At 43.5% G+C, this 27,396-nt stretch overlaps 1 protein-coding gene across 3 annotated transcripts; it reads left to right on the top strand.

The window, feature by feature from the left end:
* The first annotated feature begins 288 nt into the window (after positions 1-288).
* On the top strand, positions 289-27,396 carry sapcd2 (suppressor APC domain containing 2). Of its 3 annotated transcripts, none has more exons than XM_041193688.1 (7): positions 289-676; positions 1,487-1,822; positions 11,020-11,147; positions 11,820-11,969; positions 22,989-23,090; positions 24,966-25,091; positions 26,601-27,396. In XM_041193688.1, the coding sequence occupies exons 1-7, from the start codon at positions 364-366 to the stop codon at positions 26,727-26,729; spliced, it is 1,284 nt and encodes a 427-aa protein (XP_041049622.1). In that variant the 5' UTR covers positions 289-363; the 3' UTR covers positions 26,730-27,396. The 3 variants fall into 3 exon arrangements, with proteins under 3 accessions (XP_041049622.1, XP_041049623.1, XP_041049624.1); XM_041193689.1 differs by having other exon boundaries at positions 11,823-11,969; XM_041193690.1 differs by lacking the exon at positions 1,487-1,822.

Below are 27,396 nucleotides of genomic sequence, written 5' to 3' on the forward strand. Positions count from 1 at the left end.
GGGGGAGGGGGATCCGGCCGGAGAGCGACCCGGGACAGGGGGGGGGATCCGGCCGGAGAGCGACCCGGGACAGGGGGGGGATCCGGCCGGAGAGCGACCCGGGACAGGGGGGGGATCCGGCCGGAGAGCGACCCGGGACAGGGGGGGGCTCCGGCCGGAGAGCGACCCGGGACAGGGGGGGGATCCGGCCGGAGAGCGACCCGGGACAGGGGGGGGATCCGGCCGGAGAGCGACCCGGGACAGGGGGGGGATCCGGCCGGAGAGCGACCCGGGACAGGGGGGGATCCGGCCGGAGAGCGACCCGGGACAGGGGGGATCCGGCCGGAGAGCGACCCGGGACAGGGGGGATCCGGCCGTGGGCCCATGGAGCTGGAGGCCGGGCCATTCCCCCAGGGTCTGCCCCGGGGTTTCCTGCACAGTCTCCGGACTCTGTTCGATATCCTGGACGATGGGCGGAGGGGGTCGGTCCACATCCTGGAGATCGAGTCCCGCTGGCAGGGCGGCTCTGGCCAGGCACTACCACCGGGGGTGCTGCAGTGTCTGCGGAGGGTGGCACCGGCCTCCGGGTATCTCACCTTCGACAGGTTCGTGTCCGGGCTCCGCTCCTCACTGCTCAGCCCCGGGAGGAGCCGCTCCCCGGGCCACAGAGGAGAGGCTGCAGCGCACAACAAGGGCGGTGAGTGTGGGGAAGAGGAGGGAGGGGAGCAGAGAGACCCCACACCCCCTACCCCACCCCACACCCCCTGACCTCCAACCCCCACAACACCCCCCACCTCAACCCTTCCCAACACCCGCCCTACCCTCAATCCCCCATCTCACACCCCAACGGCTGCACTCGCGTCCCCAACATCCACCCGCTGGGCACCCTACTCCCAGTCACTGCAACACCTGTCAGAACTGCCCTGTTAATGAAAACACTGGGGGTTCTCAGTCACTAAGATCTTCCTGATCTACCCGGTCACTATTGACTCCGTTGGAATCTTTGATGGAGACAGTGTAGAAGGAGCTTTACTCTGTATCTAACCCCGTGCTGTATCTGTCCTGGGAGTGTTTGATGAGGATAGTGTAGAGGGAGCTTTACTCTGTATCTAATCCCGTGCTATACCTGTCCTGGGAGTGTTTGATGGGGACAGTGTAGAGGGAGCTTTACTTTGTATCTAACCCCGTGCTGTAACTGTGCTGGGAGTGTTTGATGGGGACAGAGTAGAGGGAGCTTTACTCTGTATCTAATCCCGTGCTGTACCTGTCCTGGGAGTGTTTGATGGGGACAGTGTAGAGGGAGCTTTACTCTGTATCTAACCCCGTGCTGTACCTGTCCTGGGAGTGTCAGGGACATTACTCCGTTTGCTGTAAAACCTGTAGTTTCTGTGGTTGAGCTCGAAGTTGTTGAGGTTTCATGTTGTCTATAATTGGAATTTGTGTGGGTTTGATGTATCTGACTGCTGCCTTGTGTAAGTCCAGATCTGTGTTTGCTGTTTTGTGGCAGTGTGGAAGAGAAATAAAACTGACCCAGGGAGGAGCAGTGGGCAGCAGCCGTGCTCGAGAGTGTCTGAGCAGACCCAACCAGTGATGGAACATCTCTACCCAATGTCAGACGTATACAGAGGTCATGGGGATAGGGCTAAATCACCCTTGAGGGTAAAGTCCATGAACATCCCTGATACCCAGACAGAGCCGGATCACAGCTCACAGAGGCTGGGCCAGTGTAAAACCACTGATGTCGACAGTGAGGTGCGAGTGGAACGGAGAGAAGCTAATATAGAACCACGACTCCAAGTCATTGAGCCTCTCGCATTGGAGAAGCAGAGACATGTGAAAACAGGTGGGTGTGAGAATGAGATCGTGGTGGTGAGCCTGAGTGAGAGAGCGAAAGTGCGGTGGTGGTGAAGAGAGTGAGAGAGAGTGCGGTGGTGGTGAAGAGAGTGAGAGAGAGTGCGGTGGTGGTGAACAGCCAGTGTTAAATGGGTAGAAAGCCAGCAGGTTTCAAACATTTCCAAATGACTTGGGTTAGGTTGTTGAAGGAAAGGGGTTCTTAAGGGACATAGGCACTGGACAGGCAGATAGGATTCAGAATCTTAATTAATGATAAATACCATCAAGGACAGGGTGGGCTGAATGGCCTGTGAGACTGCTAGGATGTCTGTATAATTTAAAAGTTTTAATTTAAAAAAGTTTTAATTTAAAAAGTTATAATTTAAAAGGTTTTAATCTCTTGTCACTCCCAGAAAGGACCCTGGAGCCTCCATTTCTTTAAGCTGTCACTTTCTTTTTGCCAAAGCTACCAACATGAACGGTCAAAATTTGCAGCACCGAAAGACCATCTGGTCTCACTATCCCACTCTCCCCTCCATAACCCAGTATCAATCCCAAACTCCCACTTCCCTGCTCTCTCCCCACAGCCCTGTATCAATCCCAAACTAATCCCACTGCCTCACTCTCTCCCCATAGCCCTGTATTAATCCCAAACTTATCCCACTGCCCCGTTCTCCCCTCCATAGCCCTGTATCAGTTGTCATGACTCACTGGGGATAACGCACTGCAATATCAAACCCCACTGCTCCTCGAGCAGTGACAAATGTTTAAGCGTTTGATCAACCCACCTAATTGTTTAATTTAGGAAACAGAATACAAGCACTAGGTTTGTAAACTTAATAAGTAAATAAATCTATAATCTAAACTCTACCCCTTCTTAAATCCCTATACACACACATACAAGACACACAAAAACATGGATTTTTAGAGTGGGATAAAACAATTCAATAGCACCAATTCCAGAGTACAGGATTCGATAGGTTGATTTTGATCAATGTCTTCCAAATTCCTTTCAGTTCTTTGTTGATGACACGAGGTGGTCTTCCAGAACTTTCAGTATTTAGTTCACTGGTTGAGCACTTGCCTTTCAATGTCTCTAAAGTGACTTTCACCTTTGCCTCTTGACAGGGGTTTTCAAAGAGAGAGAGAGCAGGTTATAGAGATATGAGGAGAAAAAGCCAGCTAGCTATTACCGTAGAATTACTGGAATCTCCCACACACAGGAGAGAGACGTTTTAGGTCCTTTTCCTTTCAGACTAGGAGTTATTCTGCTGCACTGCTCTTTCACAAACCTTGGTCACCTGGTCAGGAGCCAATTAAAATGTTGTTACCAGACAATTCCCCATTAGACCAGACTTCTCCTCGGCACCATCCTGTCTTTTATGGTACACTGTGTTCCAGGACAACAATATTGTATATATCCCTCACACTGTTCCAGTGGACATGTCTTTCAAACTGCAGCCATTGTAATTTTAATCCACAGTCCAACAAAAATAAAAAGATGTATTCATTACACAATCCCAAAATAATCCCACTGCCCTGTATCAATCCCAAACTAATCTCATTGCCCCATTCTCTCCCCATAGCCCTGTATGAATCCTAAATTAAATCCCATTACCTCATTCTCTCCCCACAGCCTTGTATCAATCCCAAACTAATCCCACTACTGCCTCTTTCCCAGTATCTTTCTCTAATTTAGAAATGAATGTTTTCCTATAAAAGCTGTATTGTCCTCTTTCTCATCTACTCTCTGTGACAGTGTTCCCTGCTGTAACAAGCTGCTGGATACAGAGATTTCTTCTGAACCCTCTCCTCATGACTGTTTTAAATTAATTAGTCCGTAACTGACCAGAAGCAATAATCTTTGCTAATTATTGTATAACCTTCAGAATTACAAAAACAAAATCTGCTTAGCCTTTTCTGTCCCAGTGGAAACAATCCCAAATCTGGGCTTCTCCTCATCATTGAGGTTGCCCATTTCTGATGAATGATGAAAGTTAAAAAAGAGGCACGGAATAATGAAAAAGTAAAATTTGATGCTGAGGATGTAGAAATGGTCACTGACTTTACCTACCTGGGCAGTAATGTGAATGATCAATTGAATAATAGCAAAGAAATTTGGTGCAGAATTGGAATGGCCAAACAAGTAACGATTGTTTGGAAAGACAAATCTATCGGGAAAATGACTCAGTTTCAGCTTCTTAAAGCATTGACGTTTCCTATTGTGGTGCAGAATGTTGGACCACGAAGGCAGGAAGATCTGATTCTTTGAACTTTGGTGTTTTTGAAGGATGCTCAGGGTGATCTGCACTGATAGACGTACAAGCAAATAGCTATTACAACAGGAGGGAGTTGGCAACACAGGTGGTGGACAGATGTAAAGTGAAGTACTTTGGGCATGTGGCACGAAGCAATGGTATAGAAAAGAGGATGCTGGAAGGAATGGTTGAGGGAAAAGCTACTGTAAGTAGGCAGAAGACTAGATAGAGTAATAACATCATGGAACTTATGGGCCCGAGTTTCACAAGGGCACTGAGAGTGACACAAGATTGATGTAACTAAAGGAGGAGAGTGCACAGCAACTCGGCCTCCCTGAGTTATCTGCAACATCCACCCTATCCTGGTGAATCTACAGGTCTGCTCTTATTTTTAATACTCCTATAATGAGGTGTCCAAAGCTGCTCACATGACTCGAATTGTGGCCTAATTCATGTTTATTGTAGTTCATTTAATTTTGTATGTTATGCCAATATTTTAACAACTGAAAATGGAGGGAATGCTGTGTTTGAACCTTTGGATTTGTCTCACACAGCAATGTTTTCCACTGAGTCTACAGTCCCTCTTTATGCCTTGATTCATGAATTCTGAGTTTTGCCTAGAACCAACCTTGATGAGCTGGTTTGCTGTTACGTAGCTTATCCCTGTCTCTCTCTTTGAACAGTGGATAATTTCCAGACCATGTCACCATGTGTATCTGATGATTAAAAAAGTGTGACTCAAGCCTCTGCTGTCTCCTCTCTGACCTCTCTCAACAGCACAGAATCCAGGCTTCACGACCCAGTCACTCATCCACCTCCTGATTGTTTTTAATGTAATATTCCTGTTCTCCAGTTATCTCTAATAGTTGTTCCTTGTTCTCAAGTTAACCGACAAGCATATTCCTAAAAGAACATAAGGAGCAGGAGTAGGCAGTTCAGCCCCTCGAGCCTGCCCCGCCATTCAATACAATCATGGATGATCTCATTTCGGCCTCAACTCCAATTTCCCACCCTCTTCCCATAACATTTCAACCCGTTACTAATTAAAAACCTGTCTATCTCCTCAAATTTATTCAGCGGCCCGGCATCCACTGCACACTGAGGTAGTGAATTCCACAGATTCACAACTCTTTGAGAAAAGTAATTCCTCCTCATCTCTGATTTAAATCTACCACCCCTTAGCCTAAAACTATGGCCTCCCTTTCTAGAATTCCCCACAAGGGAATCTGCTCCACGTCTACTTTGTCTATCCCCTTTAGCATCTTATATACCTCAATTAGATCTTCTCTCATCCTTCTAAACTCTAGCGAATATAGGCCTAAACTGCTCAATCTCTCCTCATAAAACAAGCCCCGCATCTCTGGAATCAATCTAGTGAACCTCCTCTGAACCACCTCCAATGCAACTACATTCTTCCTCAAGTAAGGGGACCAAAACTGTGCACAGTATCCAGGTGCGGTCTCACCAATGCCTTGTACAGTTGCAACAACACTTCCCTATTTTTATACTCTATTCCTTTAGCAATAAATGCCAAAATTCCATTTGCCTTCCTCATTACCTGCCTACTGGCTTTCAGCGGTTCATGCATGAGGACACCCAGATCCCTCTGCATTGATGCATTCTGAAGTTTCTCTCCACTTAAATAATAAGTCACCTTTTTATTCTTCCGACCAAACTGGATAACTTCACACTTATCCACGTTAACTCCATCTGCCAAATTTTGGCCATTCACCTAACCTGTTCATATCCATTTGTAAATTTCTTATTTCTTCATTGCAACTTACTTTCCCACCTATTTTGGTGTCATCTTCAAATTTAGCTATAGCACCTTCTATCCCTGAATCCAAGTAATTAATATAGATTTATAAATAGTTGGGATCCAAGGACTGAACACTGTGGAACCCCACTAGTTACAGCTTGCCATCCAGAAGATGACCCATTTGTTCCGACTCTCTGCTATAAGAACCCCCAAACTCGAAAACTCACCATCTGTAAAAACAAACATGCAAAATAATATTTAATATCTCCACAAAACAATTTCAAATACACTCCATGAACCCATCATCCAGGCAACCTTTCCAATTTGTTGGAATAATTCCCGTAACCCCTGGATTATGCGTCCTGATGTAGCAATTCAATTCCCCTGTTTAGTTCTTGAGCACTAGAATCACAAGTTGAGACACTGACACCAGAATTTGGTTGCAAACCTGTTCTCAATGCTCTTAATTGAGTAAAAATACAAAATTTACTTAGTGTTCAGGTGTGCTTGCTATCACCCACCCAATTGGTTTTTATACCCTTCTTTGCATGTTGGCAGGATTTCAAGTGACCACAATGATCTAATCAGTTGGTGGGTGACCTCGTCCATTGTGACCACAATTCATAGTGATCTAATTAGCTAGCACTTCAACTTATGCCCTGGCCATTATAGTTAGATAGAATTGATTTTTTTTATTATAAAAGAGCACAGTAATGGCTGAAACAGTACAAACATTGGTGTTTGATAATGCAAAATGGTTTAGTAATGTCCTTTTGTTTGCATGTTAAAGTTCCTTCTGCAGTTTGCTGAGGCCAGCTAAATTGTCCCTAGGTTTAAATAGTTCATAAACATAGGTATAAGTCCGTTGAAAATACAACGTCTCCTATGCACCATCTGATTGATTCTGATTGTATTTAATGTAATATTCCTTTTCTCCAGTTATCTCTAATAGAAGTCCCTTGTTGTTCTCTAGTTAACCAACAATCATAAGGACAAGAAGAAAGGAAAAGGAGGTGGGGTAGCTCTGTTAATAAAGGATTGGGTTCAGTACAGGAGTGAGAAATGATCTTGGTTCCTAGGATCAAGATGCAGAATCAGTTTGGGTAGAGATAAGAAAAAGCAAAGTCATTGGTAGGAGTAGTGTATACACCCCCTAACAGTAGCTATATTCAAGAATGAGTATCCATGAAGAAATAATATGGGCTATAAGAAAGCAACTGGAATAATTTTGGGTGACCTTAATCTTCATGGATGAATCAAATTGTAAAGGTAGCCTAGAGGATGAGTTCAATGAGTGTGTTTGGGGTAGTTTCTTAAAACAATATGTTTTGGAACTAAACAGGGAACAAATTATTTTAGACCTGGTATTGTGTAATGAGACAAGATTAATTAATGGCCTCATGGTGAAGGATAATCTTGGTAAGAGTGATCATAACATGATAGAATTTCACTTTCTGTTTGAGGGTGAGAAATGTGGGTCTGAAACTAGAGTTTTAAATAAGGGCAATTAGAAGGGTATGAAGACGGAGTTGGCTAAAGTGGACTGGGAAAATAGTTTAAAAGGTAAGACAGTAGAGAAGCAGTGGCATACATTTAGAGAGATATTTCATAATTCTTAACTAAGATATATTCAATTGAGAGAGAAAGACTCTATGAGAAGGATGCACCATCCGTGGCTGAATAAAGAAGTTAAAGATGGTATCAAATTGAAAGAATAGATGTACCATGCTGTAAAAATTAGTGGTAGGCCAGAGGATTGGGAAAGTTTTAGAAACCAGCAAAGGGTAACAAAAAATAGAGGGAGAAATTGGAGTATGAGAGAAAGCTAGCAAGAAATATAAAAACCGACAGCAAAAGCTTCTATAAGCTTGTAAAAAGGAGAAGAGTAGCTAAAGTGAGTGTTGGTCCCTTAGAGGGTGAGACTGCAGAATTAATAATGGGAAACAAGGAAATGCAGAGACTTTGAACAAGTAGTTTGCATCTGTCTTCACAGTAGAAGGCACAGGAAACATCCAAAGAATAGTAGAAAATAGGGAGGAACTTAAAACAATCAGGATCACTAAAAAAAAACAGAAAAACTAATGGGAGTAAAGGCTGACAAGTCCCTATGATCTGATGGCCTACACTTTAGCATCTAAAGGAAGTGGCTGCAGACCTAGTGGATGCATTGGTTGTAATCTTCCCAAATTCCCAAGATTCTGGAAAGCACCGAATGGATTGGAAAACCTAAAATGTAACATCTATTCAAGAAAGGAGGGAGACAGAAAGCAGAAATCTATAGGCCAGTTAGTCTAACCTCTGTCATTGGGAAAATGCTAGCATTCTTTATTAAGGAGTTGCACGACATTCAGAAAATCATAATTGTTATGACCACGGGCAATATTAAATTGCTGTGCAAACTAAATCCCAGAGGGATTTTTATTTGTAAATTTTATTTATAAACCTTTTTATTTCATTTTCTGAAAACAAGACGACAAGGTACTGATCTCAGCAGCAAGAAGTCCAGTAACGCTTTTGGGATTTAAAAAATTAAAAGTAAAAGTTATACTAACAAGGATAAAGGTAAACTTAAACACACAAGATTATAGTTGCACAATTAAGTTTAGTTTTATAACACATTCCCCCAAAAAGATACTCTACTTGGTCAGACCTACAAGTAAACACCTTCCAGACAACGCTCCCTTATAGATTTTTAACTATAAAAATCCAGTAATATTACCCAAGGCAACCTGCTGTAGCTTAAATAGAGGCATACCACATGACCAGTAACTCTTGCACTCTGCTGTGGAAATCTAAACTTCAGAATAAAACTGCTTTTTGCAGCCTAAGCTTTTCTGGCTTGACTGGATGACTGATTCAAACTGCATCTTCTCCCAGCCCATAGCTACCAGTCAACAGCTCCCAGCTCACAGCTTAGCTCCAGCTTCACTTAATAGCTACATCTCACAGCTTTATGCAGAAGCTCTAAAATACCTTTTTCCCCCTCCACCTCAGGTTCTCACACTTCTTTGAAACTCACATCCCTCCACATATAAGATCTTTCATGTTTCCATCTTGCCTTTGCTTTTGGGTCAATAAAATAATAGCCCCACTTCTATTTTTCTATGGAACTCCTGCAATATGCAAATATGTTTCTTATCAGCTCTGACTTTCCTTTGATATTCAACGTAACTAAAAATGCAAATGTTAGATCAAGCTCTCTACTCATACCTCAAACCTAACACCGCTATCTTTTTCATGTTCTAAACCCCCCAGACAACCTGTCTGATATTAATCTCTGCCCAGCTTAATTAAATCATCTACATACGCATGCACACACACACACACACACACACAAACACAAACACACAGCCTTCTTCATGGAATAACACAATATTCCCCAAAAATATTTTTAAAAAACATCCATTTCTCACAATAATACAATCAGGCTGAGTCAGCATGGTTTTGTGAAAGGGAGATTGAGTTTGACAAATCTATTAGAATTCTTTTGAGAGTCTAACAAGCAGGCTGGATAAAGGGGAACCAATAGATGTAGTGTATTTGGATTTCCAAAAGATATTTGATAAGATGCACGTAAAAGATTACTGCACAAGAACTCATGGTGTTGGAGTTGACATGTTAGCAGTGAAAGAGGATTGGCTAACTAACAGGAAACAGAGACTCAGGATAAATGGGTCATTTTCAGGTTGGCAAACTATAACTAGTGGAGTGCTACAGGGATCAATGCTGGGGCCTCAACTATTTACACTTAATATAAATGATTTGGATGAAGTGACCAATTGTACTGTAGCCAAATTTTCAGATGATACTTAGATAGGAAAGCAAGTTGTGAGGAGGACACAGAGTCTGCAAAAGGATATAGATAAAGTGAGTGAGCAAAAATTTGGCAGAGTACAATGTGGGAAAATATGAAGTTGTCCACTCGAGGGAATAATTGTAAAACAGAATATTTTTTTAAATGGAGACAAATTATAGAATGCTGCAGTTCAGAGGGATATGGGTGTCCTTGTACATGAATTATAAGAAAGTTAGCATGTCGATACAGCAAGTAATTAGGAAGGCACATGGAATGCTGACCTTTTTTGCAAGGGGAATGGAGTATAAAAATAGGCAAGTCTTGTTGCAATCTGTACACGGCATTGGCGAGACCACTTCTACTGTGTATAGATTTGGTTACCTTACTTGAGGAGAGATACACTGGCATTGGAAGCAGTTTAGTGAAGGTTCACTGGATTGATTCCTGGGATGAAGGGCTTGTCTTATGAGGAAAGTTGAGCAGGTTGGACCTGTACCCTTTGGAGTATAGCATATTAAAACATTTAAGATTCTGAGGCAGCTTGACAAGTTAGATTCTGGGAGGATGTTCCCTCTTGTGGGGGAATCTAGAACTTTGCAGTGGGGGGGCACAGTTTAAGAATAAAAAGTCTCCCATTCAAGATGGAGAAGAGGAGCAATTTCTTCTCCAGGGATTGTTAATCTTTGGAATTCTCTTCCCCAGAGAGCAGTGGAGGCTGAGTCATTGAATATATTTGAGGCTGACTTATGGGTAGTCGGGCATGAAAGTGGAGTTAAGACCACAATCGGATTAGCCATGATCTTATTGAATGGCAGAGCAGGCTCGAGGGGCTGAATGGCCTACTCCTGCTGTTGTTTCTTATGATCTTATAAAAGTCTTTACTGTTGCCTTTGACATTATTTGTACTTTCTCCAGTTCCCTTCCAGCCTGTCTGATGTCTTTTTCCACCTGCCCATTCCCCCTGATTAGTGCTGTCAGTTCTCACTTTATCATGTGCCACCATTTTAAGTTTCTTTATTTTTAATCTGTTTATCCAGCAAACTTCGATCCTTTCGAGCATCTCTTTTTCACTTCCTATGCATCGTTTTGTTTTGTACTATGTCCTATTTGACTGCAGGGGAATCACGATTGGATGAAACCCCAATTCTGCCCCTGCCTCACTGGATGGTGTTGGGAGTAGGAAAGGGTCACTTTTGCCAAGTTGTACCCTGCTCAAACCACCCACAACCCCTTGGTCCAGGAGCTGCTCTGTGGAGCTCAGCTGCTGCCCATGGACTTTGTCACTGGACGGTGGGGGAGTTGGACACGATGACTACTGCAACCCAGTGGAGAGGTGGGTGCAGAGTGTTGACACCTTGGGATGGAATTTATTGATCCTCTTTTCTCACCTGCAGATGGGAGGCTCATGGCCCGCTACCAAAGTGAGACCACCTGTGGTGGAATAGTATCCAGCTGGAGACAGGGGCGAGACCGCAGTGAACTCCGGCGTCACACCATAACCAGCGGGGTCGATTACAACCGGGTGAGTCACAGCTCAAACAGGGCAATAATCTCTGATTGTTAATTCGGGGGCAACTGCCATGTATCTGGGTGGTGGGGGGAGGGGGTGGCTTTCCTGGGAGTGGCGGAGGGCTCTCGGCCCAGGAATCTTTCTGCTGTGTTGGCTGCTGCATTTCCGTTATAACATTTGTAATGCTGCAAAAGTATTTCATTGGCTGTGAAAGACTTTGGAATGTCATAAGAAACAGCTGCTGGAGTAGGCCACGAGCCTGCTTGCTCCCCATATCTCTACCCCTGCCGTGTCCTCCCCGGGCCCCTGCCCCACCTGCCCCTTCCTGAGAATGTGAAATAGAAATGTAGGTGCCTATGTTTATTCTGTCAGTTTCTGTCACATAATTGACGGATATTTTGTTTCTGTTTAACACCTGAGCAGTATGGTTTTCAGGCTGTACCGTGATTGGTCGCTTCATGGTATGGCTCCTGGGCTTGGCTGTGATTGGCCGCTTTGTGGTACGGCTCCTGAGCTGGATTGTGATTGGTCAGTTCATGGGTACGGCTCCTGAGCTGGGTTGTGATTGGTCAGTTCATGGGTACGGCTCCTGAGCTGGGCTGTGATAGACGGGTTCATGGTACGACTCCTGGGCTGGGCTGTGATTGGTCGGTTCGTGGTACTGACACGGTTTTGATATGTCAGCAGCTCAAGTGCATGAAGGAGCTGGAGCTGGAGAAGGATGCTTTGCTGCAGGGTCTCGAGATGGTTGATTGTGCCCGAGGCTGGTACATCCAACAGATCCAGGCAATCCAGGACCGCCAGAAGAACATCAGCAAGTCGCCCAGTGGCAATGTGAGTGGGTCCTGGGAGATTCCGATCTCTGTGCAGCTATGGAGTAGAGCTCATCACCAAACCAAACTCCTGGCACATTCCCTGGCACATTTTAGGAATAGACTTTCCACTTTGAGCACAATTAACAAATCATTGTGCTGGTTTTGAGTTGTTTGTTTATACCCCATCCGGCTTCGACTCAAATTCATTTGCAGATTGTCAAATACAAAACCTACCAGAGTGATCAAGTAGCATTTCAAAGAGGAACTTAAAAAAATTGCATCTTTAAAAACACATTGTGACCTATTTAAGAGTGGTATATCCTAGTGCAGTTTGATTAATTTGGCTGAAAATGGGCTTATCACAAAAAGTAATCATTTTTAATCAGAGTGTTTAGTTCACCAACTGTGAGTAACTTGATTTTAAACAATGAAAATTACTTCAGGACATCATACACAAGCATTTGCTAATTATATGGTAGTCAGTTTCTTAGTTAATTAAAGAAAAAACAATTACATCAAATTATATAAAATAAACAACACCAACAGTCCATTTAGCCTAACCATTCTCCACTGGGCCTTCTGCTCCACTTGAACCTTCTGCCAAATTCCTTATTTAAATCTGTCATCGTAACCCTCTATTTCCTCCTCCCTAATGTACTTATTTAGCCTCCCCTTAAATGTGTCTATATTAGTCACATGGAGTCAACCACTCCATGGCAGTGAGTTCCACATTCTCACCACTCTCTGAGTAAAGAAGTTTCGTCTAGATTCTCATTTTGATTTTTGGGTGACTATCTTATATTGAAGGCCTCTATCCCACAATAAGAAACACTTTCCATCGGTTTTCATCAGAGCCTGTTGTAATTTTAAAATACCCCATTACATCACCCCTCGGCCTTTTCTTTTTGAGAGAAAAGAGACCCCACCTGTTCCATCCATTCTTTATTGGTGTAACATCAGATAGGGACAAGAGAAGGTCACTTAATCCCTTGGGTCTGCTCCACCTTTAATGAGATCATGGCTGATCTATGACCTGTCTCTATATACCTGTCTCTGGTCTATGACCTGTCTCTGGTCTATGACCTGTCTCTGGTCTATGACCTGTCTCTATATACCTGTCTCTGGTCTATGACCTGTCTCTATATATCTGCCTTTGCCCTATATCCCTCAATGCCTTCGGATAACAAATATTTTATCAATTTCAGATTGGTCTAACATCAGTTCCCTTTACTTCCTAATTGGTTAATAATTTACCCTCAATCCCATGAATCAGATGGGTTTTTACAGCAATCAGTGATAGTTTCATGGCACCATTACTGAGACCAGCTTTCAATTCCAGATTATTTTATTGGATTTAAATATATAATATCAGTTAAAATATTAACTGCTGAGGGGGTAATTGACTGCATCAGAGTGGGGATAATGGGCAGGCACTCTAATTGGTGAGATGTGACCAGCTGTGTCCCACAGTGATCTGAGTTGGGCCCTCAGATATTCGCTGTACTTATTGACAACTTAGATGACAGGGTAGAAAGCCACATATTCAAATGTGCTGATGTCTCACAAAATGAGCAGCATTTTAAGTAACGTAGATGGAAGTGTAAAATTCTAAAACGATATTAATAGATAGTGAGGCAAATGGATTTCAATGTAGGCAAATGTGAGATCATCCAGCTGCTGTGGTGGGATTTGAACCCATCTCCCCAGGACATTAACTTGGACCCTTGGGTTACTAGTCCAGTAACTACATTGCCATCTCCCCTTCTATATTCTTTATGGTGACCAGAACTGCACACAGTACGCCCAAGTGCGATGTGACAAGTTTAGCATAACATCTCTACTTTTTAACCCTATCCCTCTCGAAATAACCCTGGTGCTTGGTTTACTTTAGGTATGGAGATTGGTCAGGTGGACATGGCATCAGAAGATGAAATTAGAAAAGATATTACCCCATTTAAAATGATCTTCATCGTAACTTTTAGTGGTGTGTGTGTTAGTACACCCAGATCCTGTTGCTCCTCTATCTCATTTAGATTCTCCCATTCCAAGCAATATGTGAACACCTTAGCTTTCTTGGCAACATATAATACTTCATGCTTCGGATGTTGAAATTTATTTTCCACTTATGTTCCCGTTTTCAAGTTTATTGATGTCTTTTTGTAAAGTTTTTGCAGTTTGCTCCCGCAGTGGTGACCGCCCTCCCAACTTGGTGTCATCTGCAAATTTAGAAATTGCGATAAAAGCAAAATACTGCGGATGCTGGAAATCTGAAACTAAAACAAAAATAGCTGGAAAAACTTAGCAGGTCTGACAGCATCTGTGGATCTGTGGAGAGGGATACAGTTAACGTTTCAAGTCCGTATGACTCTTCATCAGAACTAAGGAAATAGAGAAATGAGGTGAAATATGAACTAGTTGGGGGGGGGGGGGGGGGGGATGACAGGTAGAGCTGGTTAGAGGGCCAGTGATAGCTGGAGGCAAAGAAGGGATTGCCAAAGATGTCATAGACAAAAGGACAAAGGGGTGTTGACGGTGGTGATATTATCTAAGGAATGTGCTAATGGTGATATTAAGGGTAGAAAGCAGGACGACCAAAGTACAGATAGCACTAGTGGGGGTGGGGTGGGGGGGAGGCATCGAAATAGGCTAAAACATGGAGATAAAACAGTGGATGGAAATAAATTTAAAAATAATAGAAATAGGTGGGAAAAGAAAAATATATGTTAAATTATTTAAAAAATATATTTAAACAAATATATAAACTATTGGAAAAAGGGGGATCAGAAAGGGTGTGGGGATGGAGGAGAGAGTTCATGGTCTGAAGTTGTTGAACTCAATGTTAAGTCCGGAAGGCTGTAAAGTGCCTAATCGGAAGATGAGGTGCTGTTCCTCCAGTTTGCATTGAGATTCAGTGGAACATTGCAGCAGGCCAAGGACAGACATGTGGGCATCAAGCAGGGCGGTGTGTTGAAATGGCAAGCGACAGGGAGGTCTGGGTCATGCTTGCAGACAGACCGAAGGTGTTCTTCTGCAGTGAATGCAGTAGACTAAATTGCGGGGAAGTGCCAGTGAAATGCTGCTTCACTTGAAAGAGTGTTTGGGCCCTTGGATGGTGAGGAGGGGGGGAAGTAAAGGGGCAGGTGTTGCACCTTCTGTGGTTGCATGGGAAGGTGTTGAGGGAGGGGGTTGAGGTGTAGGGGGTGATGGAGGAGTGGACCAGGGTGTCCCGGTTGGACTGGTCCCTACGGAATGGTGGTGGCATCATGCTGGAGTTGGCGGAAATGGCGGAGGATGATCCTTTGAATGCAGAGGCTGGTGGGGTGATAAATGAGGACAAGGAGGACCCTGTCATGGTTTTGGGAGGGAGAGGAAGGTGTGAGGGTGGATGCGCGGGAGATGGGCCGGACACTGTTGTGGGCCCTGTCAACCACCATGGGTGGAAAACCTCGGTTAAGGAAGAAGGAAGACAGGTCAGAGGAACTGCTTTGGAAAATGGCATCATCAGAACAAATGTTTTCAGAAATAAATCAGAACAGAACAATTGTGATATTGATTCCACAACCTAAGTTGTAAACAGCAGAGGCTCCAACACCGATATGTGCTTCTGCCACTTTTTATCCCCATTCTCTGCCCTTTGTCTCTCAGCCAGCTAGCTATCCACTTGTCCCCTGACTCCATGTCTCCTGACTTTATTCATGAGCCTATTATGTGGTACCTTACCAAAGGCCTTTTGGAGATCCAGATTTATTGTCGACTGCATAATTTTTGTTTACTCCCCATCACTTCCTCAAAGAATTCAATGAGGTTGGTCAAGCAAGACTTTCCCTTTTTGAAATCCATGTCAACTATACAATATGATATTTGGTTTGTGGATATTTTTCAATTTACTCCTTTAGTAGGAATTCCATTATCTTTTCCGCACCACTGTGAAGCTGACTGGTCTCTAGTTCCCTGGGAAAGTACTTGTTAAATAGTTGTCTACATTTGCTATCCACCAGTCCCCTTTTACTGCATCTTGTATGTAGTTCTGCCTCTGCTATCTCTTCCCTACTTTGTTCAACGCAGACGCAGTCCAGCTGGTTTAGGGGCTTTATCCACTTTGAGTTTGAATAGTTAATTTAATATTTCCCCTCTTTTCATTTTAAATGGGGTGATATTATTTCTAATTTCATCTTCTGATGACATGTCCACCTTATTTGTCTCCCTGGTAAAAGCTGAAGCAAATTAATATTTGATATCTCTGACTTTTTACAATCGCTGCCTGTGATTTTTATTCCGTCCATCTCTTAATGCCCCTATTCCTGCCTCCACTTTTTCTTAATTGATATCACTGCAGAATATTTTAATATTTTGTTTTTTATTCCTTGATAACTTAATTTCATAGTTGCTCTTTACTCTTCTAATTGTTTTATTTTCACTTTTCTCTGAATTTCTTTATGTTCCTGCTTATCATGCTCTCCCCTGCTTTCCACGTACATAGTGTATGTCTCTTGGCCTCAATTCTTCCCAAGTCATTAGTGTGTAGCTTGTTTTTGTTTTTTTTTTAGCAGAATATATCTTTTCTGGACAGTTTTAAATGTTTTCCATTGTTCTATGTCATTGTTTGCCAATATCATTGTCTATTTTATTTTTCAAGGTTCTAATCTAGGCCCTTAAAAACTAGTTTTCTCCAATCTATTACCCTGGTCTTTGTCATGCTTATGTTCCGATCAATTTTTATCCGACATCCTTATGATATTATGGTCACTATTGCCTAGATTTCCACTGCTTTTACTTTTCTTACCTGCTTTGACTCATTCCCCATTACTAGATCCAGTCATGAATCCTCCCATATTGGGTTTCTTACATTCTGGGTTAGAAAGGGGTCCTGTATACATTATAGGAACACATAAGAACTAGGAGGAGGAGTAGGCCACTTGGTACCTTGAGCCTACTCCGCCACGCAACAAGATCATGGCTGATCTGATTGTAATCTTCTGCCTACCCTGATACCTTTTCACCCGCTTGTTTATGAAGAATCTACCTACCTCTGCCTGAAAAATACTCTAAGACTCTTCTTTTTTGAGGAAGAGAGCTCCAAAGACCCAACTCTCTGAGAAGAAAAAAATCTTATCTCTGTCTTAAGTGGGCGACCCCTAATTTTTAAACAATGACCTTTATTTCTAGATTCTCCCACAAGAGGAAACATCCTCTCCACATTCACCCTGTCAAGTGCCCTCAGAATCTTATATGTTTCAATCAAGTTGCTTCTTATTCTTTGAAACTAGTCTTGTCTGTCCAGTTCCTCATAAAACAACCTGCCCATTCCTGGTATTAGTGTAGTAAACCTTCTCTGAACTGTTTGTAATGCATTTACATCTTTCCTTAAATAAGGAGACCAATAAAGTACTCCAGATGTGGTCTCTCAATGCCCTGTACAACTGAAGCACAAACTCCCTACTTTTATATTCAATTCCCCTCGCAATAAATGATAACATTCTATTAGCATTCTTAATTACTTTTGTACCTGCATACGAACCTTTTGTGATTCATGCACTAGGGCACCCAGATCCCTCTGAATCTCAGCTCTGCAATCTCTCACCATTTCGATTAATGTTTCTTTTTTATTCTTCCTGTCAAAATGAACAATTTCACTTTTTCCCACATTATACTCGCATTGCCAGATCTTTGCTCACTCACTTAACCTACCTATGTCCATTTGTAGCCTCCTTATGTCCTCTTCACAATTTACTTTCCTTCCTATCTTTGTGTCATCAGCAAATTTAGCAACCATACCTTCTGTCCTTTCATCCAAGTCATTTATATAAATTGCAAAAAGTTGAGGCCCCGGCACTGATCCCTGTGGCACACCGCTAGTCACATCCTGCCAACCACATAAAGATCCATTCATGCCAACTTTCTGCTTTCTGTTAGCTAAACAATCTTCTATCCATGCCAATATGTTACCCCCTACACCATGAGCTTTTATTTTCTGCAATAACCTTTAATGTGGCACTTTATCAAATGCCTTCTGGAAATGTAAGTACAGTACGTCCACCAGTTCCCCTTTGTCCATAGTACATGAAATCCCTTCAAAGAACTCCAATTAACTGGTTAAACATGATTTCCCTTTCATAAAACCATGTTGACTCTGCCTGATTGCCTTAAACTTTTCTAAGTGCCCTGCTATAACATCTTTAACAATAGCTTCTAACATTTTCCCTATGATAGATGTTAAGCTAACTGGCCTATAGTTTCCTGCTTTCTGTCTACCTCCCTTTTTGAATAAAGGAGTTACATTTATTATTGCAACTCCATTCATTTGTCCCTTCTTCCCTCTTCTGGCCAATTAATTTTTGGGAAGTTGGAATTTCCCATGAATTACTCTACATATTTTTACCCATTGCATGAATTATTTTATCTTTTCCTCCATGTCCCTTCCACTATTAGATAGTCTGTAGGTTACACCTATTGGTGTGACTGATCCTTTTATCTCTGCCCACATGGATTCACTTTCTGTCTTGCTGAGGGCTACATCACTTTTTTTCCAGTGCCATTACGTTATCTCAGTTTAGATATAGCTTTACTCTGTGTCTAACTCATTCTTCTAACAACAGTCATAGAGTCACAGAGCGATTGAATTGAAGGTGGAGGCCATTCAGCTCTTCATGTCCATGCTGGCTCTCTTCAAGAGCAACTTGGCTAGTTCTCACCCCCACCCTTTCCCTGCAGTGCTGCATTATTTTCTCTTCAGATAATGATTTGATTCTCTTTAAAATCCATCATTAAATTTGCCTTCACCACTTCTCAGACACCGCATTCCAGATCCTAAACATCTCACTACTTGAAAAAGATTTTCCTCATGTTGCTGTTGATTGTTTTGCTGATCACCATAAATCTGTGCCCTCAGGTTCTTGACCCTTCCTTCCACCAATGGGAACAGTTTCTCCCTATCTACTCTGTCTACACCCAGCACCAGTTTGAACACCTCTATCAAATCTCCTCTCAGCCTTGTCTTTTCTTTAAGGAGAACAGCCCCAGCTTCTCCAATCTAACCGCCTAACTGAAGTTGCTCATCTCTGAAACCATTCTCGTGAATCTTTTCTGCACCCTCTCTCATGTCTTCACTCCTTCCTAAAGTGTGGTACCCAGAGCTGGATGAAATACTCCAGTTGAGGCTCAACTGGTGTTTTAGACAGGTTTATCATAACTTCCTTGCTCTTGTACTCTGTCTATTTAAAAACCCAGGATCCCGTATGCTTTATTAACCACTCTCTCTCAACTTGTCCTGCCACGTTTAATGATTTATACACATACATACCCAGGTGTCTCCTGCTCTTGCACCCCTTTAGAATCATATCCTTTATGTTATATTGTCTCTGCTCATTCTTCCTATCAAAATGAATCACTTCACATTTGTCTGCATTAAATTTCATCTGCTCTGTGCCTGTCCTTTCCACCAATCTTTTGAGGTTTATCACCATCCTCCTCACAGTTCACAATACTTCCAATTTTTTTGTAATCTACAAATTTTGAAATTTTCCCTGTACATCAAAATCCAGGCCATTAATATAGACAAGAAAAGCAGTGGTGTAACACAAACCCCCGAGACCCCACTGTATACCATCCTTCAGTCAGAAAAACAACCATTCATCTCTACTGCCTGTTTCCTGTCACTCAGCCAGTTTTGTATCCGTGTTGTCACTGTCCCCTTAACTTTGCTCACAAGCCCATTCATCAAACACCTTTTGGAAGTCCATGTACACCAGGTCAACTACATTAACCCCCATAAACTCTCTCTTATTAAAAACATTCATTCAAGTTAATTAAACACAATTTGCCTTTTACAAATACATTATGACTTTCCTGAATTAACCCGCATTTGTCCAGGTGACTATTAATTTTGTCCCAGATTATTGTTTGTACAAGTTCCCCAACCACTGAGGTTAAACTGACTGACCTGTAGTTGCTGGGCTTATCCTTACGCTTTTTTTGAACAAGGGTGTAACATTTGCAATTCTCCTGTCCTCTGGCACCGCCCTAAGGAGGATCAGAGGATTATGGCCAGTGCCTCTGCAATTTCCACCCTTACTTCTCTCAGCATCCTTGGATATATCTCTTCTTGCCCTGGTGACTTATCAACTTTAAGTACAGCCAATCTTTCTAATACCTCCTGTTTATTAATTTTTAGCCCATTCAGTGTCTCAACTACCTCCTCTTTCACTTTGACAGCATCTTCTTCCTAGGTAAAGACAGATACAAGGTTTTAATTTAACACCTCAGCCATCCTCCACTTCCACACGTAAATCCCTCTTTTAGACCATAATCGGTCCTAATTCTCCTCTGACTATTCTTTAACTATTTAAATGCCTATAGAAACTTTGAAATTCTGTTTTTATGTCAGCTGCCAGTCTCTTCTTACATTTCCTTTTTCCTTTCTTGCTTCCTCTCTGAACTTTCTATAGCCAGACTGGTTTACACTTGTGTTATTAACTTGACATTTAAAAAGGGAGGTAGAGAGAAAAAATGGAATTATAGACCAGTCAGCCAGGTGTCGGTAGTGGGGAAAATTCTAGAGTCTGTTATAAAAGATTTAATAGCTGAGTACTTGCACTGATTGGAAAACAGTGGCAGAATTGGACAGAGTCAGCCTGGATTTACGAAAGGGAAATCATGTTTGACAAATCTATTGGAATTTTTCGAGAATGCAACTAGTAGAATTGATGACAGAGAGCCAGTAGGTGTGGTTTATTTGGACTTTCAGAAGGCTTTCGACAAAGTCCCACATAAGAGAGTAGCGTGTAAAATTAAAGCGCATGGGATTGGGGGTAGTGTATCGAGATTAATAGAAAACCGGTTGGCAGACAGGAAACAAAGAGTAAGAATAAATGGGTCTTTTTCTGAACGGCAGGCAGTGACTAGTGGGGTACTGCAGAGACCGGCACTGGGACCCCAGCTATCCACAATATATATTAATGATTTAGATGAGGGAATCAAATGTAATATCTCCAAATTTGCAGATGACAAAAAGCTGGGTAGGAGGGTGAGCTGTGAGGAGGATGCAGAGATGCTTCAGTGTGATTTGGACAAGCTGAGTGAGTGGGCAAATGCATGGCAGATGCAGTATAATGTGGATAAATGTGAGGTTACCCACTTTGGTAGCAAAAACAGGAAGGCAGATTATGATCTGAATAGCGATAAATTGAGAGAGGGGAATGTGCAACGAGACCTGGGTGTCCTCGTACACCAGTTGCTGAAGGTAAGCATGCAGGTGCAGCAGGCGGTAAAGAAGGCAAATGGCATGTTGGCCTTCAAAGCAAGAGGATTCGAGTACAGGAGTAGGGATGTCTTGCTGCAATTATACAGGGCCTTGGTGAGACCACACCTGGAATATTGTATGCAGTTTTGGTCTCCTTATCTGAGGAAGGATGTTCTTGCTATGGAGGGAGTTCAACGAAGGTTTACCAGACTGATTCCTGGGATGGCGGGACTGACGTATGAGGAGAGATTGAGTCGGTTAGGATTATATTCACTGGAGTTCAGAAGAATGAGGGAGGATTTCATAGAAACCTATAAAATTCTAACAGGACTAGACAGGGTAGATGCAGGAAGGATGTTCCCGATGGTGGGGGAGTCCAGAATCAGGGGTCACAGTCAGGATACGGGGTAGACCATTTAGGACTAAGATGAGGAGAAATTTCTTCACTCAGAGGGTGGTGAGCCTGTGGAATTCGCTACCACAGAAAGTAGTTGAGGCCAAAACATTGTATGTCTTCAAGAAGGAGTTACATATAGCTCTTGGGGCGGAAGGGATCGGAAGATTTGGGGAGAAAGCGGGAGCAGGTTATTGTGTTGGATGATCAGCCACGATCATAATGAATGGCGGAGCAGGTTCGAAGGGCTGAATGGCCGCCCACTCCAATTTTTTATGACATTTGTTATATGCACTTTTTACTGTTTCAATATGTTCTCTCTTTCATCATCCAGGGAACTCTGGATTTGTTTTTCCTACCTTTCCCCTCATGAGAATATTTCTTGACTGTACCTGAATTATCTCCTTTGTAAAGACAGCCCATTAATACTTAATTCCAGTTTCCCTGAGCAAGTACCGTTGCTGCTTATCCCATTCCATAGCCAACCTAAACCGATATTACATTGAAAGCAAAATACTGCGGATGCTGGAAATCTGAAACAAAAACAGAAAATGATGGAAAAACTCGGCAGCATCTGTGGAGAGATAGAGAGACGGAGTTAACGTTTTGAGTCTATATGACCCTTCTTTAGAGGCTCTAAAGAAGGGTCACATTGACTCAAAATGTTAATTCTGTCTCTCTCTCAACAGATGCTGCTAGATCTGCTGAATCTTTCCAGCATTTTCTGTTATTGTTAATTGATATTATGATCACTGTCCCCTAAATGCTCCCCTACTGACATTTGATCCATTTCATCTCATTCCCCAGAGCTAAATCCAGCAATGCTTCCTTTCTATGGACCGGAAATGCATTGATGTGGAAAATTCTCATGAACTGCCCAGAAGAAGTTTGATGGGGACAGTGTAGAGGGAGGTCTACTCTGTATTTAACCCTGTACTGTACCTGTACTGGGAGTGTTTGATGGGGACAGTGCAGAGGTAGTTTACTCTGTATCTAAGCCCGTGCTGTACCTGTCCTCGGAGCGTTTCATGGGGACAGTGCAGAGGGAGCTTTACTCTGTATCTAACCCCGTGCTGTACTTGTTCTGGGAGTGTTTGATGGGGACAGTGTAGAGGGAGATTTACTCTGTATCTAACCCCGTGCTGTACCTGTCCTGGGAATGTTTGCAGATTAGTCTGGGTGCCTGAGATGTTGCCGTCCATTGTCAACACTGTGCTTGTTGCCCCAACAATGGGAGTAAGTGTTGTGCATTGAGAGTTAGGTTGGTTAGTGGTTCTCAGTGTGACATGGGTTTGATTGTCTGTTCAGACTGATGGTGATCTATGTGTGACAAGCGCTAACAGTAGAGTGATGGACAGAGGACATGAATGTGGAGTGCTGATCTTTACTTTGTCTTCTTCCTACAGGGTGAAGTTGTTGAAGGGAACTCAGTACGATTGGAACAACTACTGTCCAAACTGCAGGAAGTGAGGTGCTGCCTGGCTGACCTCACCTCCTGCTCAGCCAAGGTCTGGTCTGGTGAATTACTACTCATCTCCCACCCTGCTTCTCGCCGCACCCCCCACCACCACCACCAAGTCCCTTAATCATCTGAAATTTTATAACTGATTCTGCAGAATTCAGTGCATTGTCTGTAACCCTGTCACAGCAAAACCTCCTGCCTTTCTCAACTTATCCTCCGCTCCCCTCCCGTGGTGCTGTGGATACGTACTGAGGTTAGCTGTTCCACTGTGCCCTCGTATAACTTACTCACCCGGCCATCCTTTGTGAACCTAGTGATGAGTGGTGGCTAACTATTTGACTACCACAGGCATCACAGTGATGCTGACCTCTCCATGACTGTGAGCTGTTGTCAGTGATCTCTGGGATGTGTGGGACTCTGATACTTTCCCTGCATATTTACTGTTTGTTTCCAAACAACACTGTGCCTCAAGGCCCTAACTTTATTGTGATTATTTGAACCTGAGAATGATTGCACACATCTGAAAGTGCCACGTACCCATCTTGCATTGATTACTCAGCAGCGCAAGTGCCTGGGAATTGGGGCGACACATCTGTAGATTGGGGGCAGTGGGTCGAGTCACCACTCCTGTGGGGCCAGGAAACTAACGCAGAACCAACTGACGGAGTGAAAGTGCCTGGCGGATTGCTGTAGAAATTGTACTATCTTTCAGATGAAACATTAAACTGAACCCACAACTGTCTTTTTAAGTGGAGGTAAACCGTCCCCTGGCAGAATTTCAAAGAAATGCAGCGGGGTTCTCCCCACTGTCCAGGCCAATATTTATCCCTCAATCAACATCACAAAAACAGATTATTTTTCATCGTTTACACTGCTGTTTGTGGGAGCTTGCTGTGCACAATTTGGCAGGTGTGTTTCTTACCTAAGTAGAGTGACTACTATCTACCTCTACCTTAAAGATACTCAAAGACTCTGCCTCAACCATCTTTTGAGGAAGAGGGTTCCAAAGTCTCTCAACCCTCTGTGAGAAAACAATTTCCCTTATCTTTGTATTAAATGGGTGACCCCTTGTTTATAAACCATGACCTTTAGTTCTAGACTCTCCCACAAATCCACCCTGTCAAAACCCCTCAGAATCTTATGTTTCAGTCAAGCCCGGCCGACAGTTGCCTGAGTTGCCAGCCTGTGTTACCTGTGTTGTAAGGCTGGGTTGGAGTTGAAATATTCTTCTCAATTTATGGTTTAGATACACACAGAGAAATTCCTCCTTACTCCTTTTCTCAAGGTGGACTGGGTAGATAGGAGAGTGAAGAAGGAGCTTTACTCTGTATCTAATCCCGTGCTGTACCTGCCCTGGGAGTGTCTGATGGGGATAGTGTAGAAGGAGCTTTACTCTGTATTTAACCCTGTGCTGTACCTGCCCTGGGAGTGTTTGATGGGGACAGTGTAGAGGGAGCTTTACTCTGTATTTAACCCTGTGCTGTACCTGCCCTGGGAGTGTTTGATGGGGACAGTGTAGAGGGAGCTTTACTCTGTATTTAACCCTGTGCTGTACCTGCCCTGGGAGTGTTTGATGGGGACAGTGTAGAGGGAGCTTTACTCTGTATTTAACCCTGTGCTGTACCTGCCCTGGGAGTGTTTGATGGGGACAGTGTAGAGGGAGATTTACTCTGTTTCTAACCCCATGCTGTACCTGCCCTGGGAGTGTTTGCTGGGACAACGAATGATGTCAAGCCTCTCATTCCCACTGCTGCTTATGTTTGATAAAGATTTTTCTTCTTGTGAAGTGAGAAACTGTGTGAATGTCCAGTTTGTGTGCTCCTGTGACTGGCTTTCTGTTCTCTCTGATGGTTAGATGCTGACTGTAATCTCTTGTAATGAGTCTGTGTGTGTTTTCTAACACTGATCTCCTGACCTGCAGAGACTGGTGAGATGGTCCACCAAGGTGAATGGGTCTGAGTGCCATTCCCATTGCAGCGTTCCTGGCGTGGGGAACAATCTACAGATGATCTTAATGCTGAAAGAGCAAAACCGACAGCTCACCAAGGTAGGCAACAGTGTTTGGAACTGGAGAAGGCCATTCAGCCCCTTGCCTCTGCTCTGTTTCAATTATATTATACCCTAACTAATATCTATCAATTACAGATTTGACATTTTCAACTGACCTCCAACTTGAACAGCTTTTTGGGGGAGGGAGTTCCAGATTTCCACTCCCCTTTGTGTGAAGAAGTGCTTCCTGACATCACCCTTCAAAGGCCCGGCTCCAACTTCAGGGTTTTGCTCCCTTGTTCTGGAACCGCCACAACCTACCCCCATCACAGGAAACAGTTTCTCTTTATACCCAATCAAATCCTTTAATCATCTTAAACATCTCAATCCATCACCCCATTATGTTCTGTATTCAGGGGGATATAAGCCTGGTCCAAATAACCTGTCCTCGTAATTTAACCTGTTTAGTCCAGGTATCCACCTGGTGAATCTACACTGCACCCTGTCCAAGGTGCTGTGCCCAGGACTGAACACAGTTACTCCAGGGGGGTCTCAACCAGAGCTCTGTACAGCTGTAACATAACTTCCACCTTTATATCCCAGCAGCCTATTCAGATGTATCTGTTCGCTTGTTTTTAGTGATTTCTGCACTTGGATCTGTAAATCTCTGCAGTTCCTAGCTTCTCACCATTTAGAAAAATTCTCTGCTCTATCTTTCTTCGGTCCAAAATGGATGAGCTCACACTTTACACAGCAAACTCCATCTCCCACAGTTAGACCCACTCACTGAATCTATCAATGTCCCTTTGTAACCTCCTGTTCCCATCCACATTAATTAATGTGACACTGAACTTAGTGTTGTCAGCAAACTTGGATATACAATTCTCTATTCTCATGTCCAAATTTATATATATAGTGAAAAGCTGCAGCCCCAGGACAGATCCCTAGGGGACACCACTAGTCCCATCTTGCCAATATGAGCACATCCCCATTAACCTTACTCTGTCTCCTACCTCCTAACAATTGCTTATCCAAATCAATAGGCTGCCTCCAATTCTATGCACTCTGATTTTTGAGTTTACAGTTTCTTGTATGGAAACTTGTGGAAAGTCTTCTGGAAGGCCATGTAAACAACATTCATAGACATTCCCTTATTTCCCATGTCATTTATCTTCTCAAAAAATTCACCTAGGTTGATTGCACATGAACTGCCCCTTTACAAACCTACAGCAGCTCTGTCATCAAATCATACTTGTCTAAACACCCAGTCACTCCGCCCTTAATAACAAATTCCAGTAACCACCCCACAATTGACCTCAAGATACCAGGCTGTAGATGGGCTTGGCTGCGGTTTACGGAATGTGTAAGGTGTGAGGTTAGTCTGTAAAGAGTTGCATTGTGGAACCTGAAGGTAACAAAGGCAGAAGAGATTGATGATGATATGGAGGTGGTGGCGGAGAGCCAGGACACTCCGGCTGGGGCCTGGCTGGGGGCTGGGGCGCACTGGCTGCGGTGGGGCCGGGAGCCGGGGCGCTCCAGTTGTGGTCTAACCAGTGTCTTGTTGCAGGAGGTGAGTGACAAGAGTGATCGTATTACTCAGCTGGAACAGGAGAAGTCGGCCCTTATCAAACAGCTCTTCACGGCTCGATCGCACAACCATCAAGAGAGCAGCCAACTGGATTCCACTTTCATCTGACATGGACTGAAGTCTGTCTGCGTTTGGGACTCTTCTCTCCCCCGCCCTCCCCCTCCCCAAGGAGATGGGCCTGACCAACACTCCCTGACTGGCAGCTACCTTCCTCACTCACTCCAGCTCAACTCCAACTCTGGGTATGCAGATGCAGACTGGGAGTAGCTAGCACTTTACAGACAGTTCAATTGCTGACATTGTGTCTTCACCCTACCCCTGGAATGGGCCTTCTAAACAAGGCCAGCAAAGCTGAACCCCACACTCGGTTTGTCAAGGTATAAGGAGGTTCTCACTGCCAGTTGTACAGAGAGGGATGGAGGGTGTTGGATATTGGCTGTGATCCAATCCCCCCTCTGTCTCTGTGTGTCTCTCTCTTTGTCTTTGTGAAACCCAGATATTGTTTACATGTACCCGTCTGGGCTTTTCAAGATTATAATCTCTCTCCCTCTCTCCCCCTCTCTCTCTATCTCTCTCTGTCTGTCTCTCTCTCCAAGCTGGGGATGAGAACACTGCAACATACTCCATTTTGAGTTTACATTTTTTTATTGTTGGCAATTCTTGTGAAATGGTACTGGACGAAACCCCCTACATCTCCTCATGGTGGGAGATAACTCGGGTGGAGTTCCCATGGCAATGGTAGTCTCTGTTTTATAATAAAGTTCCTCTTCCTGTC

This window comes from Carcharodon carcharias, chromosome 8 (genome assembly GCF_017639515.1).
Source record: "Carcharodon carcharias isolate sCarCar2 chromosome 8, sCarCar2.pri, whole genome shotgun sequence".
Lineage (NCBI taxonomy): Eukaryota > Metazoa > Chordata > Chondrichthyes > Lamniformes > Lamnidae > Carcharodon > Carcharodon carcharias.